This window comes from Macaca thibetana, chromosome 16 (genome assembly GCF_024542745.1).
Source record: "Macaca thibetana thibetana isolate TM-01 chromosome 16, ASM2454274v1, whole genome shotgun sequence".
Classification (NCBI taxonomy): Eukaryota; Metazoa; Chordata; class Mammalia; order Primates; family Cercopithecidae; genus Macaca; species Macaca thibetana.
Window position 1 is genome coordinate 12,183,698 of NC_065593.1, and position 18,510 is coordinate 12,202,207.

The following is an 18,510-nucleotide window of genomic DNA, read 5'->3' on the forward strand; positions in this document are numbered from 1 at the left end:
TAAAGGAGCCAGATTAGAACTTCCCAGCAAGCACTGCTGGGCGTGAGCACGGGAGTCCGTGGCTCAAAACGTGGCCTCTCCCAGCCCAGCTGGCCTCGGGCCCAGGAGTGGCCAGTGAGGATAATTACGAAGAGGAGGGAGGGAAGAAAGTGGAAAGGAGAAGAATGTGAGGAACTGTTTGTTGAAGTTGTGTTTGGACATGCAAAAGCTCCTGGAATCACTTGGAGTGATGGTTCTGGGACTGGGGGTGCCCCCGTCAGGTGGGAGGAGGGTGGGGGCACAGGCCCTGGCACAGGGGCAGCCTACAGGGCTCCCTGCCTGTGAGGCAGATGGAACTGCTGCAGTCTCGCTACTACTTCTCATAGAAGGCCTTTTTTTTTTTTTCTTTTGAGATGGATTTTCACTCTTGTTGCCCAGGCTAGAGTGCAATGGCACGATCTCGGCTCACTGCAACCTCTACCTCTTGGGTTCAAACGATTCACCTGCCTCAGCTTCCCGAGTAGCTGGGATTACAGGTGCCCACCATTACGCCCGGCTAATTTGGCTAATTTTTTTGTATTTTCAGTAGAGACAGGGTTTCACTACGTTGGGCAGGCTGGTCTCGAACTCCTGACCTCAGGTGATCTGCCCGCCTCTGCCTCCCAAAGTGCTGGGATTACAGGCGTGAGCCGCCGTGCCCAGCCAGAAGTCATGCCTTTTGCTAGGAAATCGTCTTAGATGTACCCTAAATTCAAGTTCATTCTCTGTTGTCTTTTTCACTCAACACTAAGAAAAGATTCAGCCTTGACGGCCCATGGAGGCGTGCAGAGGAGGAGGAGGGGACGCTGGAGACGGCCTCTGACCTTTCCCTATGGCCTCTTCAATTCGTCCGTGGTAGGAAGGGAGATGGAGGCAGTGCCTCTAAGTCGGCCGTGCGAACGCAAAGGGCCACAGCACAGGCTCCTACCGCCTTCGAAGGCCCTGATGCAAGGCGTGAGCATCAGGGGCTCAGGCCAGCTGACCTCCCTTAGCCAGCTGGTAATCCTAAGATTCATGCCAAGACATTCTCCCCTCCGAGCTGATGGAACACAGCTGTGGACCAGTAACTTCTGAATCCTTGGACTTGGCTGAAGGGAGGTCACCAAAACTTGCTCGGTCACTGCACGTTCAGAGCCACGTCACACGTGGACACCACCATTGGCCCAGGTGGTCTTTATCTTGGCGGCGGCCGACCCAGAGTGGACTCTGGGTGGAGTCAGGATGGTGCATTGTTCTGCCCCACGGCCCCTGACAGCTGGTGACCTGCTCAGCTGCCTGGGCTGGCACCGGCCGAGGTCTGGCGGAGTGAGGGCCGTCCTGGGTAACGGCAGCGCCACTGTATCGGCTGCGTGCAGCAGGCGCTTCCTAAGGGCCCACCCTTTGGTTCAACACAAGCTGATGCTTGCTGCTGATGTGTTCCTCCTCCAAAAGGACCAAACCATTTCCAAATCACTCCAAATCGCTCTCCGAAGATTTTGCAAGAATCTGCCCTATCTGTCTGGTGTATGGAGGCAGCAGGCTGACTCGTGTTTCCACACCAGCAGATCATTGCTCTAGGAAGGGAGGCAATCAGGGTCCTAAAGGGTCTGCCCAAGGCAGAGTATTCTTCAGCAGTAGCCGCCTCGCGCAACTCCTGCAAACTCCTTAGCACATCCACACTCTCTCATACGCGTCGAATCCCTTGGTCCTCGCAACAGCCCTCTGAAATGTGCGTGACGGCACAGAGGAGACCACGGACCGGCAAAGAAAACTGCAGGAGAAGACCGGGGGCCGTGCAGAAAGGGCCTGGATCTCTGAGGGAACCACCCTTTCTAAACGGCCCCCTTTGTATTTCTTGTTCTGCAAGGAGAAATAAGCTATCTTACAATACGAAGTGGGTTTTCTGTTACCTGTACCCAATGCAATCCTAACAGACGTGCCTGGAATTCATTCTCAATCCCCAAAGGTCCAGCCAAAGGACCCCAAAGTGAGAACTTTTCCTAAAAATTCACTAATTGAGATGGCCCCCATTATACCCTCTGTGCAAAGGGTGAGTTTCAAGGTGTAGGCAGAGTTGACAGACAATGCCACACTATGGCCTGGAAAGGGAGAATCTGACTGGCTGAGGCCAAGGGAAGGGTCAGGCCCTGGCTCTGAGGAAGAGAAGGTCAAAGTCACCTCGCTATAGCGCTTGACCCTGAAATACACACAGACACAGACACATCAAAGTGCCTACTAGGCCGGGCGTGGTGGCTCACACCTATAATCCCAGCACTTTGGGAGGCCCAGGTGGGCAGATCACGAGGTCAGGAGATCGAGACCATCCTGGCTAACACGGTGAAACCCCGTCTCTACTAAAAATACAAAAAATTAGCCAAGCGTGGTGGCGGGCAGCTGTAGTCCCAGCTACTCAGGAGGCTGAGGCAGGAGAATGGCGTGAACCCGGGAGGCGGAGCTTGCAGTGAGCTGAGATTGCACCACTGCACTCCAGCCTGGGCGACAGAGCAAGACTCCATCTCAAAAAAAAAAAAAAAAGTTCCTACTAACACAGAGAGACTCACGCATATTCCCAGAAACACACAGATACAAGCAGACTCCTACTAAATCTCCCTCCCTCTCTCTCATCTACACACACTGACACAAACACACAGATTCTTATCTACAAACTCACCCACACACAGACATATACTCAGATCCACAAAGCTACACACACAGATACAGACACACACGAGGCAGGGAAGGGGAGGTGTGGAGACAAAGAGAGAGCCTCCCTAATTCCTCTGAGAACGTGGTCTGGGTCAGAGTATCTTCCACCACAGGAAGCCGCTGGGTGGCTTCCATGTCCCTGGAAGTCAGCCACTTTTTTCAGAGGTCGGTCAATCCCTTCCATGGCAGGTCACCCCGTGTGCTTGGAGCAGGCAGCACCTGGCCATGGGAAACAATGTACCCGGGGAGTTTTTCCATAAAGAGAAAGGTGAGGCCAGACGGAAGCCCAGGTCCCTGAGAATGCGGCAGGATCAGGTTTCCCATGGACACGGCAGGCTGGAGAGCCTCCCAGTGAAGCAGAGAACCCAGGCGGTTCTTGCTCTGGGTCATGAGACAGGGACAGACAGCTCAGGTGACCCAGGTGCTTTCAGACAGGTAAGAGGGGATCCGGGTCTGGCCCTCACCCTCCCAGTGAGCCTGGGTTAGTGCCTTTCTCTCTCTGGACCACCGGTGGCTCATCTGTAAGGACAGGGGTCTCCCTCGAAAGTCCCACTGAAGCGACTTACAACTTAACAGGCTACGGTTTTTGTCTAACTGCTGGGTCCAAAGGAACCAGGGTGGCAGCGCCCACCCTTTGCCCATTGCCCCTCCTGCTGCCGTTCCTCAGTGTCTTGGCAAGAGACCAGGAGAAAGGGATCCTGTTGCAGGGCACAGCAGGCCTTCCGTACACCCCTACTGCTGGCCCTGCCTGCACCAGCACCCACCTGCATGGTGTCAGAATCTTGTTGAGATTTGGTTTGTCGGTGAAGAGAGGGGGTACCTAGGGACTTCTGAGAGCCCTGGCAAAGCTGACCTGGATGGCAGGTGCTTCTCATCCTCAGCTTCTTGTGCCCAAGTAGCTGCCTCTCCTCGCTCCCCCTGACACTCTCTGAAGGGATCACTGAGGCTCCTGGGCTCTGCCAGGGAGGACACGTACTCCTGAGCCTGGCACTCTCTCCACTGAAGCACATGCTGAGGCTTTCCCGAAGTCTGTCCTGGGCTCCTATCCAGAGGTCTGGCTGCTTTTCCTGAGGACTCTGGCTCCAGGGACTCTTGGGGTCGGGTAGAATCTTCAAATGGCAGCAGTCCAAGGCCATGTGCCCATGGAGGACAGGAAAGCCAGCTTGGCATGAGCCCCTCTGGAGCAGCTTCAGGTAGGACAGGGGAGACAGGACAGCCCCAGCCTCCACCCCCACTTCAGATACCACCACGGCCACCACCCAGGCCTCTGGCCAGTCTTGAAGTTCAGCTTCTGGCCTGACCTTGTGCTATGGGCTAAACTGTGTCCTCCCTTCCACACACATGCTGATGTGAGAGCCCTAATCCCCAGTACCTCAAAGTGGGATGTATTTGGAAATAGGGGCTTTAAAGAGCTCATTCATTTAAAGTGAGGTCACTGGGGTGGACCCTGATCCAACATGACTGGTGTCCTTATTAGAAGAGGGCATCAGGACACAGATGAGTGCAGTGGAAAGACCGTGTGAAGACACAGGGAGAAGACGGTCATTTGCAAGCCAAGGAGAGAGGCCTGGAGCAGATGTTTCTCGGAACAAAACCAGCCCTGCTGACACCTTGGTCTTGGACTTCCACCCTCCAGAACTATGAGACATAAACTTCTGTTGTTTAAGCCAATCAGTCTGAGGCACTCTGCAGCCTGTGCTGACTAACACACCTGTGTGGAGCCTCAGGTAAGCATCTTCTTCTCCAGGACCCTCCCAGGCCTGTCCTGTACTCATGAGAAGGAAGACTGCCCCACCACTCCACCAATGAACTCTTTCATCCCCTGGCTCCCTGTGGAAGTCACCAGCTTTGTGGGAGGAGGAAAACCTTCTCCATGGTAGGCCATGTCTCTGAGGGCCCCCCAAACCCCCCGCAGGCCAGCAGAGCAGCTCTCGGCTTCCGTGATCTCTAGAGCCCCTGCTGGCTCTGATTCTCAACGGGACTCACAGACCATCTGAGGGCTGTTCTCAAAAGGGTACTGGCTGAGGCCTTGAGCAGGAAGTGCTGCAGGTCCTAACGGCCCTCGGAAGGCTGGCATGGGCTCAGAGAAGGTAGCCCTGCATAAGAGATTCTGCCAGGAGCCCTACCCCCTCAGCAGCGCCCTCCTCACCTGTACGGCATGCAGGAGATACCCTGTTCCAGTCCAGAAGAAGAAAGGGCTCACACAGCAGGTGCTGAAGGCATCCCTCCCAAAGTCTGATGGGAAACTCCCTTCCTCGTCCTCACAAGACTTCCAAGGGACAGAGGAACACAACCGACAGATAAACCACCCTGCCCTGAATCCCGGGACATTGCCCCAGCAGTGAATGTGGAAATCTTGTCAAGTTTCCCCAGGGAGGGCTGATCCCTGGAGCCTACTGTGAGGCTCCATGTGACTCCAAGGGCTGCACCTGCCTATGGCCCTCCTGGGTTGGGGGGAGACAGTCTTCTCTGCTTTGAGTAGGACCAGTCTGCATAGGTAGACACGATCCGCAAAGAAAGTAGGGGTGGATGGGGCCCTGTGGACAGGTCCCAATGCGTGGGCCTGGCTGCTCTCTGGCTCCTGTGGAGCTCAGGGAGGGCGACCGCAGCAGCATGCTTGGTGTAGTGAGGACAGTCCGCAGAGAGAGCAAGGGCCAGCATCTTCAGAGAAAAGCAGGATCCAGAGGCTCCCCAGGTCCCCATATCTCTTGTGGGTGTCAGGCCTCTTGGGGGAAGCCTGGTGGGACCCCCACTAGAGGTGACACTGGAGAGATGATATCAGGCACAAAGAGGTGTCCAGGCACCCATTTCTTCCCCACTCCCCAAAACAGGGGTGAAGGATCAGCAACCGAGAGAAGAAACATGGGAAAGCCAGCAGGGCACTCTGGAATGGAGGGGACCTAATGTAACGTGGCAGCGAAGACCAGACAGGCAGAGCTTTTGGAGGCGGGGCAGACAGAGAGGCCAGGGGAGGGGAGGGAGTGCTGACCCAGGGAGACTGGTCTCTGAGTGAGTTCAGAGCTTTGAGGTATGGGAGATGGGGAACAAGGAGGCCCAAAGACGCAGTGTCAGAGAGTCCTAGGGAAGGAGTTTCTTCTTATTGCTATTATTTAATTTGCATAGAATAAAATTCACTTTTTTGGTGAATGCGTTTTTTTTTTTTTTTTTTTTTTTTTTTTTTGAGATGTAGTTTGACTCTTGTTGCCCAGGCTGGAGTGCAATGGTGCGATCTCGGCTCACTGCAACCTCTGCCTCCCGGGTTCAAGTGATTCTCCTCCTGCCTCAGCCTCCTGACCTTAGGTGATCCACCACCCTTGGCCTCCCAAAGTGCTGGGATTACAGGCATGAGCCACCGCGCCCAGCCCTCGTGATGGTTTTCACCTGCAGTTCCCTAATGACTAAGGGCGTTCCATGTATTTATTTGCGATCGGCCCGTCTTTGACGATGTTTCCGTTCAAGCGTTTTGTCCATGTTTAATTGGGTTGTTTGTTCCTTGTTGTTGAATTTTGAGAGTTGTTTACATATTTGGGATTCAAGTCCTCCATCAGATGTGGGATGTGCAAGTATCTTCTCATCTGTAGCTTGTCTTACAGAAGGAGCTTCTTAAAAGGTGAGCCTGGCCAGGGGTGGTGGCTCACACCTGTAATCTCAGCACTTTGGGAGGCCGAGGTGGGTGGATCACCTGAGGTCAGGAGTTCGAGACCAGCCTGACCAACAAGGATAAACCCCGTTTCTACTAAAAATACAAAATTAGCCGGGGGTGGTGGTGCATGTCTGTAATCCAAGCTACTCGAGAGGCTGAGGCAGGAGAATTGCTTGAACCCGTGAGGTGGAGGTTGTGGTGAGCTGAGGTCATGCCATTGCACTCCAGCCTGGGTGACAGAGCAAAACTCCGTCTAAAAAAAAAAAAAAAAAAAAAAGTAGTGAGCATGATACATCAGTCAGATCACTTTTCTCCTTCCAGCCTTCCAGTGCTGAGTATGGAACCTACCTCCTCTTCAGACACCAAGGAGCCAACTACCCACCCCTTTCTCCGTCTCTTCTCTTCTGACCAAGGGCCCACCAAGCCCTTTCCTGTTTCCAGACTTTGGTTCTTCCTGGAATGTTCTTCCCTCAGCTTCCTCGTGGATGTTTTCTCCCCAAGTCCCAGGTCTCATCTTAGATGTCCTGTTCGCAGGAAGCCCCTCCAGGGCCACCTCGTAGTGCAGCTTGACCAGTTACTCTCTCCTTCCACCCTGCTGCTTTCCTCCATGTAACTCGCCACAATCCGTCATTATCTTTCTTCTTTTCTTTCAACTTTAAGAGTTGTTTACATATTTGGGATTCAAGTCCTCCCTCAGATGTGGGATGTGCAAGTATCTTCTCCTCATCTGTAGCTTCTTAAAAGGTGAGCCTGGCCTAGCACGGTGGACCAACATGGAGAAACCCCGTTTCAACATGGAGAAACTCCCAACCTCAGGTGATCCACCCGCCTCGGCCTCCCAAAGTGTTGGGATTACAGGCGTCAGTCACCGCACCCGGCCAAGATATTTAAATTAAAAAAATTTAAATGCCCACCCTCCCGGTTTTCATCAAGAGAATCATAAAAACTATTTAAATTCATTGATGATCAATCTCTCTCTTCTTTGTTTATTGTCAACTTCCCATCAAAGAGCAAGCCCAAAGGCCCGTGTCTAGCACGCAATAAGCGCTACACAAACATGTGCTGAATCAAATGAACAAACAGTCTTGTTGCTAATCTGGATGTAACTCAGGCCAATCTGCCGTCCTTTCCTGGTGGGGAGAGGGAGCATTTTGCTGCCCCTTGCACATCTGGAGGAACGAATGAGGAGGCAGGTGGGACGACAGTCCCCTCACATCCTAGGTCATCTGCAATCCAATGCCCCTGCACTCTCCACTCTTACATTCTCTGTGTTAAGGAGGGAGGGAGGATTGCTGAAATCTGAAGATAATCCCCAAACGTCATTTCAGCTGTCTGTGTCAACCTCCTCTGAAGCTATGCTTTCCTTTGTCCCCGCAGTTGCTAATGAGGCACAAAAGAATTAATGTTTCAAGTTGCACAACCTCTCCTTTCCCTGCCACTTTCGGATCAAGGTGCAGATGGCAGGAAGTGGAGGGGGGAGAGGAGTCCCATAATCCCAAACTGGGTTATTTGACACTTCGTGATCTAGTTAACTATAGTCACCCTGCACCTGTTTTACAGCCAAGGAGAAAAGCACAGGTCTTGCAAATGATTCCGTGTGTGTGTGTGTGTGTGTGTGTGTGTGTGTGTGTGTCACAAAAGCTTGGGGCAGGAAGGTAGGGCTGTATGACACAGTGGGGGAGGAGCAGGAACCTGGGTTCTGTGTCTGTGCCACAAGTGAGGCAGCTCAGGCCAGCTCAGGCCTCCCATTAGCCCTAAGTCCCAGTCCAATCAAGGAGTCCCTCAGATGCTGCCTGGTCTTTCTTGGCACTTCCAGAGTCAAATCTGGATGTGCACAGCCCGCCCCCACCTCTCTCTGCTGGGTCTCCACAAGCAGCTGTGGGGCACATCTCTGCCCTTCGACTTGCCATCTTTGCTCCCAAAGCATGGAAATCCTTTATTGAGAGTGTGCAACAGCATTAGGGCCAATCCTTGGGGCCCCGCCCAGTCCCGTGGGAATTGGCTGCCAAGTCCACACCGGGGCTGAGCCCTTCAAGCAAGAGGGGCCGGTTCTCCCGAGGGCCACCACGCACAGAAAGAACTAAAGCAACCAGAGAGTCAAAGGAAGCATATCTGCTTTGTGTGTGTGCCGACAATGGCAGTGCGTTCTAGTTTTTCTGTTTTCCCTGACTTGCACAAATAATCCTAAGAGCTGCCATGTGTGGAATGCATGCTACATGCCAGGACGTCCTCCACATCATCTCATTTAATCTGCACCATAGCCCTAGGAGGGAGTAGGGGCTATGATCCCCATTTGCAGATAAGAAAGCGGAGGCTCCCAAGAGTAAGTGTCTTGCCTCCAGAGGTGGAATCTGGACTCTCGTCTGAGTAACTCCAAGTTTCATGCTTTTCAAAGCTCTGCATCCCAAACCTGTTTACTACCCCCCTGCCACCCGCCCCCGGCCCCACAAGGGCTCTCCTGGCAACAAAAGCCTGAAAGACACTATTTCCTCAAGTAAAATTCCCTTAATGCTCTGGCCAAACCCAGAACTTCCATTAACTTGGGGAGCTCAATAATCAGGAGCCTTTTCTGCTCAAACACAGGAACCCCTGGAAATCCTCCAGGAATTTCTTTTTCTTTATTTTTCTTCTTTTTGAGACGGAGTCTCGCTCTGTAGCCCAGGCTGGAGCGCAGTGGCGTGATCTCAGCTCATTGCAACCTCTGCCCCGCTCAAGCGATTCTCCTGCCTCAGCCTCCTGAGTAGCTGGGATTACAGGCACGCGCCACCACGCCGGGCTAATTTTTGTATTTTTAGTAGATGGGGTTTCACCACGTTGCCCAGGCTGGTCTTGAATTCCTGACTCAGGTGATCCACCCGCCTCGGCCTCCCAAAGTGTGGGGATTATAGGTGTGAGCCACCACGCCCAGCCAATCCTCCAGGAATTTCTATGTGGCATCTGGAGATAAGAGTGGTCCTCAGAGATGAGAGAACTCACATCCAGGGAGGTGAAAACGTGGACGGCCCAAGGACGCCCAGGGAATGAGCAAGCTGGGCCAGGAAGATTCCGTTTGGCACAGTGTGCCACATGGGCCGAGTCACAAGATCAGGGACTCTTTTCATCTATAAAGCCTGCAATAAAACCACCTCCACCTAATTTCCTGGCTCTACCAGCTCTTCTGAGTCACCAGATCACACACTTCACTGCTACAAAGAATCGTCCTATTGTATCCTTACGTTCTCCTAAGACCTTGACTACTTAAGAAGCAGGTGGAATGTGGAATGTCAAAGCTGGAAGGGATTCAGAGGCCAGCAGCCTGAATATAATCCCACAGATGAGGAGACTGAGGTCTCGAGAGGTCACCAGACTTATCTGATACCCTATAGACTTTGAACATGGAGCCAAATATGTAGGTAAGGTTTTTGATGCCCATGTCTTCCAAGGGAAAAGATGCATCCACAGAGATCACAGTTGGAGTGAAACTCTTTCAGTGGGAATTCTCTCTCCCTAATGCAGTATCTACGGTGTCAGTTTCTCCCAGTAGGTACTAACCTTACCTGGCCATAATGAAGGCCACTCCTTGTGTTGGGGTCTCTGTCCTCAAAGCTGGAGCCGCTCCAGCCACTAAGTACCTTCCTGCCCCAGATGACCAACCCTTTTCCCTGTACCCCCCCCCACAAAAAAAACATGAAAATGGAAATACAGGTAACAGAAATGTGACAAGGGACCCACATATTGAAATGGTGCCCCTGAGGCTTTTATAGGGTGGGTGGATAATGACTTAGAGTCAGGAAAGCCAAGAAGGGTGGGGGCCCGGGAACTTTGCTGCACTGTGAATAAATCCACAATTGATCAGATCTAAATATACATATTCACGCACACACATGCATGCACCATCTATCTGGCACTGAGGACTGTCTGATCTTGTGCCCTAATCAGGCTGCACTAGCTAAGCTCCCAGCCTTGCCCTGTAAAACTCTTTTTTTTTTTTTTTTTGACACGGAGTTTCGCTCTTGTTGCTAAGGCTGGAGTGCAATGGCGCAATTTCGGCTCACTGCAGGCTCCACCTCCTGGGTTCAAGCAATTCTCGTGCCTCAGCCTCCCAAGTAGCTGGGATTACAGGCATGTGTCACCACGCCCAGCTAATTTTGTATTTTTAGTAGAGGCAGGGTTTCTCTGTGTTGGTCAGGCTGGTCTCAAACTCCCGACCTCAGGTGATCTGCCCACCTTGGCCTCCCAAAATGTTGGGATTACAGGCATGAGCCACCGTGCCCGACCAAGATTTTTAAATTTAAAAAATTTAAATGCCCACCCTCCCAGTTTTCATCAAGAGAATCATAAAAAATATTTAAATTCACTGATGATCAATCTCTCTCCTCAAAAGAATAAACCTGGGGTCTAGGCTGCCTACAAGTCTTCCCTTAATGCCACCAAGAGCGACTCACCATCCTCATTTCTTATTCTCTGTGGTTCCCAGTGTCAGTGACACATTAGAATCTCCTGGGAAGCTTTTCCAATTCCCAATGCCCAGATCGCATCTGGACCCATTAATTAAACCAGAATTTCTGGGGGTGGGTCCAGGCAGCAGTATTTTCAAATCTCCCCAAGTGGTTCCAACATGTAGCCAAGGGTGAGACTCAGAGCCTAAGTTACAGGCAAATAATGTGACAGACAAATACTGCTGATGACGCCATACAGTGAAGGCAGACAATCACGAATGAGAAAGTCATGGGGCGCTCCCTGTACACAGTGGCCCAGGGAAACAGAGGGCGCAAGACTGTGGTGTTCATATCCTCCTCATTCCGCAACCCTTGACTGAGCTGCTGGAAGAAATAAGGGGTGGATGGAAGTAGCAAGAATGTCCTGGCAAACATGTGAGGATGACTGCATGCTTTTGCCCTGGCTAATTATTGCATCTTCTTGCTTGGGACTCAAGCACCTTCCTAGCCTTCATTTAACCACATGGGCTTGAAGCAGGGAAAGACAATGAGAGAAGGAAACAGGCAGCTCAGTGAGATGGAATGCAGGCCCTTTGTACAGGGATGCTGGATGCACTGGTTAATTTCTTAATTCTCATCACAATTCGGTTCACGGGAGACTCCTGGAATGTCTTTATCCATCACAGATGGTTTGGGAAAATGATAAATTAATATTGTTATCAATGGGGGCAGGGCTGAAATGGTTAAATAGTAACGTCGTCTTCGGTCGTCTTTGCCTGCTCAAAAGAGAAAGCGCCCCCAAAGTCCATAAAGAAGATAAATGGTAAACAAAACCTCCTGTCTTTAGACAGATTCCAAGACGAGTATCATTCACAAACAATCCAGCGGAGAAAAGGGAGAAATTTATCTCATCTGACTTTATATAGGACAACAGCTCGCACCATAACGAGGCCGTCCCAGTGCTGTGAAATCGCACTGAATAGCTGGAGAGTGCAGCCGCCTGTTCCCTGGGTACTTTTATTACAGTCCTTTGTACGCGCCAACCCTGCCAGCTCTGGTTTGCTTCTAAACCAGGGGAGGCGAGAAATAACCCAACAAATTTGTTGCTACGAAACCACCCAAATGGGGCAACTACATAGTAACGTTTGGAATCTGATGCCCTTACTCCAGGCTGTTCTTGTCTGGGTCCAACCCTGCTCTACACTGGACAACGTCCCCTAGTCAGCCAGTCACCAGCAGAATATGGGTGGCCTCGGCTCCCTGCCCAGGCTCTGAGAAGTCAGGGGTAAAGAGGCCCCAGAGGCCATTCCCAAGCCAATTTGGGAGTCAAGAACCCCTGCCCTTTGCCCCTGTTCCCCTATGAAATTCATCTGAAACAAAGCAAAGAAGTGCAGCTCTCACCTGAAGGCCTATGGTGGGGCTCTGGGAAGTCAATCTCAAAAGCTGGGGCCTAACCGGCCAGACACGGTGGCTCATGCCTGTAATCCCAGCACTTTGGGAGGCCAAGGAGGACAGATCACCTGAAATCAGGAGTTCAAGACCAGCCTGGCCAACATGGTGAAACTCCGTATCTACTAAAAACACAAAAATTAGCTGGTTGTGGTGGCACGCACCTGTAATCCCAGCTGCTCGGGAGGCTGAGGCAGGAGAATCGCTTGAACCCGGGAGGCGGAGGTTGCAGTGAGCCGAGATTGCGCCACTGCACTCCAGCCTGGATGACACAGCGAGACTCCATCTCAAAACAAACAAACAAACAAACAAAAAAATGGAGCCTGGAGGCAGCACCATACCTACAAAATTTCAGAAGCCTCTGAGAGAAAACTGTCAAAGATCAAATACTGGGGAAAAAGTGCTTCCACCCAAGGAACCATTTCCTTGAACCATCTGGCCCTGGGAACACAAGGCAGGAGGCGCTCGTGGTGGTGGTGATGGAAGGGGGTTGACCAGGAGACCCCTGTGTGAAGACCTCAAGGGTACACATCCCTCCCGCATCTGAACTTCTCCTAAAGATGGTTCCCACCAAGATCTCAGGGTCTCTTTTTGGTGGGAACTGTCCCACCTCCCGTAAGAGCTGGACACCAGGAAAGGAAAGAGCTGAGGGGAAAGATCCGGACTTTCCAGAGACGTCTATCCTCACCAATCAGATGACTGGACCTCCTGAGTCAAATTTTTCCTCACTAATCAGACAGCAGATATTTTCTCGCCAATCACGAAGCAGAGACCTCCGGGCAATGCTTTTTCTCACCAATCAGAAAGCAGAAACCTCAAAGTGCTGTCTTTCTCACCAATCAGGTGGCAAGTTTTTTAAAGTGTAGTCTCCTATCACCAATCAGGTGACAAGTTCCTTGAAGCACTGTCTTTCTTCACCAATCAGATGGCAGTTTCCTTGAAACACTGTCATTCCTCCCCCGTCAAGAGGCACTAAGAGTCCCAGCCTTTCCTGCCACATTTCCTCAGTAGAATTTGCCTGTGTCTTTCTGAGCAGAATCCATCTGTAGATTTTCCCGTCCTGTGATTTATTCTCCCAGGGTTCCCACCAAGGCCAACGCAGCTGATGTACAGGGCTGGGAAGGAAAACACAGCCACCTAGGCTGGCTACAGTGTTGGAAATCATAAAACAAGAACGCATCCTCATCTATTTGCATCTGACCCTCCTAGAAACCAGTAAAGGAAGGTGGGCAATAACATGCCATTCAGCCAGAGTGGCAGAGCCCCGGAGAATGGCCTGCGGGTTCCCGGGACCCTGTGGCTTCCTGCCATCTCTCAGTCTGAGTGGTGAGAGGCTGCAAACAGCTCTTGTCCCTACCCACAGCAACAAGGGGTAGGTGGAGGTGACCAGGGCCCTGCCCCTTTTTACCTCTCCGGGAAACATACATTTCTAATCGGGCAGCAGAAACTGGCATGACAGGAAGTGACCAGTGCCCTTTCTCACCCAGACCTTCTCCCTCTCAGGCACAGGACTGCCCACCTGAGTGGCTGCTGTTGGTACAGTTTCTTGGCTGAACTCCCAAGAAATCTATGTGCAAGACAGCTGTTTACAAGACCCCTGGCCTCAATTTCTTCTGTAAAAGAGAGACAACAAACACTCTGGGCACAGGCAAAGGAGCTGGATACCTTCCAACTATGTTCTCTGAAAGGCCAGAGCCATCTCTCCCGGGGCTTGTCCTGGTCACACCTTTCTGCCATTGCAGATGTTTCTCGGGCCCCTTTGCCTGGGCCACCTTCCCATTCATTCTCCGCTCAGTCTTCTGGGGAATTCTCACCTAAAACCGTGATTTTTTAAAAAACATGGAAGCAGCCCAGCTACCTTTCTGCTCATGTTTCTCTTGGCAACCACCAGAGGCAGCCGTAAGTCCACAGACACAGAAGGACACCTTGCTTGAACTAGGGCTCATGCCTGTGCATTTGCAATCAAAGGGATTTCTCCTGGAGGAGACAGACTGGGAACCTGTTTATTTTATTTTGAGAAAAGTGTTCCACATAAGCAGGGCTGGGTTGGATTCACGAGCCCTGGGCTCAGAAGGGCACCAGCTTGGTTGAAACTCTGCTGTCCTTGTTTCAAAATTCTTAATAGCTTTGGAATAAGAAGCCCCCTACTTTGTTACTTTTTTTTTTTTTTTTTTTTTTTCCAAGACATTCTCTCCTTCTCCTCCTCCCCTTCCTCCTCCTCTTCCTCCTCTTCTTCCTCCTCTTCTTCCTCTTCCTCTTCTTCCTCTTCCTCTTCTTCTCCTCTTCTCCTTTCTCTTCCTCCTCCCCCCTCTCCCCCCTCCCCCTCCTCCTCCCCCCTCCCCCTCCTCCCTCCTCCCCCTCCTCCTCCCCCTCCTCTCCCTCCTCCTCCCCCTCCTCCCTCCCTCCTCCTCCCCCTCCTCCCCTTCCTCCTCCTCTTCTTCCCCTTCCTCTTCTTCCTCTTCCTCTTCTTCTTCTCCTCCTCTTCCTCTTCCTCCTCCTCTTCTTCCTCTTCTTCCTCCTCCTCTTCTTCTTCTTCTTCCTCTTCCTCTTCTTCTTCTTTTTTCGAGACTCTCACTCTGTCACCCAGGCTGGAGTGCAGTGGTGTGATCTTGGCTCACTGCAACCTCCGCCTCCTGGGCTCAAGCTATTCTCCTGCCTCAGCCTCCCAAGTAGCTGGGATTACAGGCGCGCACCACCCGGTTAATTTTTGTATTTTTAGTGAGGACGGGGTTTCACCATGTTGGGCAGGCTGGTCTCGAAGTCCTGACCTAGGGTGATCTGCCCATCTCGGCCTCCCAAAGTGCTGGAAGCCCCTGTTTTCATTTTGCACTGGGCCCTGCAAATTATGTAGTCGGTCCTGCACACAAGTGCCCAACATCTGGTGGACTTCCTGTTAAGAAGATGATACTTTTGCTTCATCCACACGCTAAGCAGTGGCCACAGAAGGGTTTCTCTCCTGCAGCGCACCACCTGGGCCTGTCTGCCATGGCTTGGGACCCTGCCATGTCAGAGTCTACACAAGTCCAGGTCAGGACCCCACCCATGCTGAGGTGTTGCCCACCAGCCCTCAGAGGTAAATATCTTCTGGGAAGCCGTGTTCATGGCAGGCCCTGGCCCTAGGCCATAAGTTTTGGAGCAGGAAAGCCTTGGTTCCTGGAATTACCAAAAGCTTTTGTGGGGTGGGGGGCCCCACTTCTCACCCTCCAGCATCACTGAATTCCCTGGCATTTCATCAGCTTCTCTGAATCATCTGACCATTGCTTCATTTTTGTTGGTAGGAGAAAAACAAACAGCAGAAAGTTAAAACATTAGTGCTTGCTTCAGTGGACAAAAATAGAGTCTCCCGTCTCCTTTTAATTTTTTTTTTTTGTCCTGAGAAGTAAAGCTATTTGCAGATGGATTAAATGTTCCTTCTGAGACCCTGCCCCTGAAACTGCCGACCTCGCTGGGACTGTACGTGTGTGTGTGCGTGTGTGTGTGTGTGTGTGTGTGTTTCGGGGGTGGGGGAGCGAGGGGCGGTGCGCACACATCCAAAGAAGTGCATCTGCGTGCATTTGGTAAAAGAGAGTCCTTTGTCCCGACGGTAAGCCTGGCGAACATGACTCGCGGTCCTCTGGTATGCAGCACACCTGTGCAGAGCAGAACCCCAGGAGGGGGAGGGAAGGGAGAGGTGTTGGCGGCTGCAGCCCTGCACCCTTGTAGGGGATCACACCTTCTCCTTTCTTCTCCTTTGAGCCATGTCTCCATCTCCCCTTTGTTTTGGCTTACACCTCCAAATACCAGGGAGGCCTTTGTGTGCGTGTGTCTGTGTGTGTGTGTGTGTGTGTGTGTGTGTGTGTGAGAGAGAGAGAGAGAGATGACCTCAGTCAACGCCAATTTGTACACAGACTGCAAGAAAATAGAAAAGGAAGCGAGGAAGGAACGGGAGGACTGATATTCCCAGGGTCTCCCCAGCTCCCCCCGCACCCCGCCACGCGTCGCCCACCTTTGCAGGCCTTCCGGTGGCTGATGGGCTTGCCCATGTCGCGGTAGTAGCCCTCCTTGCAGTAGTGGCAGTGGCGGCCGGCGGTGTTGTGGCGACAGTTGAGGCAGACACCTCCGCTCTTGCGCCCCGAAAGCTTGTAGAGCTCCATGTTGAAGCGGCAGCGCCGGGCATGCAGGTTGCAGTTGCAGGCTGCAGGGGAAGACCGAGAGAGGTGTCAGCTGCAGGGGCGCGGGGAGGACAGGCACCCATGGGCGCCGAAGGAAACCCCACCCCCCCACTGCTCCCTTCTCCACTAGCAGAGCCAGGCAGGCAGACGTGGGCTCCAGGAGCTCCTCCTCGGCTCCTCCTGTTTATACCCATAAGCATGTATTGGGCACGTAACAGTACCACGGCTGAGGTTCTCCCAAAATTCATATGTTGAAGCCGTGACCCCCAGTACCTCAGAATGGGACTGTATTTAGAGATAGAGTCTTAAAACAGGGCCCTCAGAGTGGGCGCTACGCCAGTATGACTGTGTCTTTGTAAGAAGAGGAGACGAGGACACAGAGGGACTCAGGGAAGCATGTGCACGGAGGAGAGATCCCATGAGGACATTGCCAGAGGGCAGCCATCTGCAAGCCGTGCAGAAAGGCCTCCAGAGCAACCAACTCTGCCAACACCTTGATCTTGGACTTCCAGGCTCCAGAACTAGGAGAAGTAAACGTCTAGCGTTTCAGCCCCCAGCCCGTGGCACTTTGTTGTAGCAGCTGAGCAAACTACTGAGGCTCCTGCCACCAGCCTGGCCTCCCCTTCTCCCCCTCCTCCTCGTCCACTGAGGACTCTGGGGCCTGCACACCATCGTTCTTCCCACCTCAACCTGGCCGGCTTCCGGAGGCTGCCCAGCCCTGCTCTGGGGAGAGGACCCCCACATCGTCCACGATGGCTCTGCTCCACCTGTTCCCTCCCCATGAGCATTGCTCAGGACTCAGCTCCCTTTCCCCGCCCACCCCCGTGCCCTCCTGGTCTGTCTCCTTCACCACTCATCATCTCTGCGCTCCCAACTCCCAAATCAGTATTTCCAGTTTCAGGTCTGGGGTCTCCACTTGAACCCAGAGTCACCTCCTCTACATCATTGACTCCTTCCCATCCTGCCCTCAGGTTCCCTGTGGCTTGAGCTGAACCTCGCAGGCTCCCCTCTGCATAATCAGCAGAAGCAGGATTTATTTTTGTTTGTTTGTTGTTATTTTTGAGATGGGAGTCTTTCTCTGTCACCCAGGCTGGAGTGCAGTGGCCCGATCTCAGCTCACTGCAACCTCTGCCTCCCGGGTTCAAGCGATTCTCCTGCCTCAGCCTCCTCAGTAGCTGGGATTACGGGTGCGCACCACCACGCCTGACTAATTTTTGTATTTTTAGTAGAGACGGGGTTTCACCATGTTGGTCAGACTGGTCTTGAACTCCTGATCTTGTGATCCTCCCACCTCAGCCTCCCAAAGTGCCGGGCTGACAGCCGTGAGCCACCACACTCAGCCCAGAGCAGGATTTCTAAGCACCAAAATGAGGGCGTCCATTGGGATCAAGTTGAAAGCACTCAGCATGGCCTTCAGGGATCCAAATAAGCTGGTCCTGCCTCGCCGTCCAGCCCCTCACTCTTTATGCTCCAGTGATTCCAGACTTTGGTCTGTTTCTAGAGCCATGTGCGAGGACCCCTCGCCTGCCTCTCTGGGGCTTTGGACATGCTGTTCCCTTTCTCCCAGGACACCCCTGTTTTATCTGGCTGCCTCCTTCTCATCCCCCAGGTCTTGGTTCCAATGTTACTTCCCAGCCCCGCTCCACCCCACAAGCCTGGCATAGGCACCCAGCATGGCCTCACATAGCTTTCCTTGCGCCACATCAGGATTGCCTGTCACCTGCCTTCTTCTTTAGGCTTCCAACCCCAGGGTACTCCAGCACAGGTCTGGCCTCTTCTTGTTCACTCTACAACATGGTTTCATGCTCAGTGTGTTCTAAATCACATTTGATGGAATTTCTAAAGAAATATATATTGGGATTTTTGTTTTGTTTTTTGTTTGAGGCAGGGTCTCACTCTGTTGCCCAGGCTGGAGTGCAACGGCACGGATCTTGGCTCACTGAGACCTCTGTCTCCCAGGCTCATGAGATCCTCCCACCTCAGCCTCCCGAGTAGCTGGGACCACAGGCATGTGCCACCATGCCCAGCTAATTTTTTTTGTATTTTTTGTAGAACCAGGGTTTCACCATGTTGCCTGGGCTGGTCTTGAACTCTTGGGCTCAAGAGATCTGCCTGTTTCGGTCTCCCAAAGTGCTGGGATTACAGG

The 18,510-nt window shown here is 52.4% G+C and overlaps 1 protein-coding gene across 1 annotated transcript in view; it reads right to left on the bottom strand.

The window, feature by feature from the left end:
- The window catches only part of NTN1 (netrin 1), a 225,626-nt gene that overhangs the window by 60,420 nt on the left and 146,696 nt on the right, over positions 1-18,510 (bottom strand). Inside the window, exon 2 of the mRNA XM_050765320.1 lies at positions 16,199-16,387. Coding sequence (XP_050621277.1) covers positions 16,199-16,387 — 189 coding nt within the window. The remainder of the gene's footprint in view (positions 1-16,198; positions 16,388-18,510) is intronic.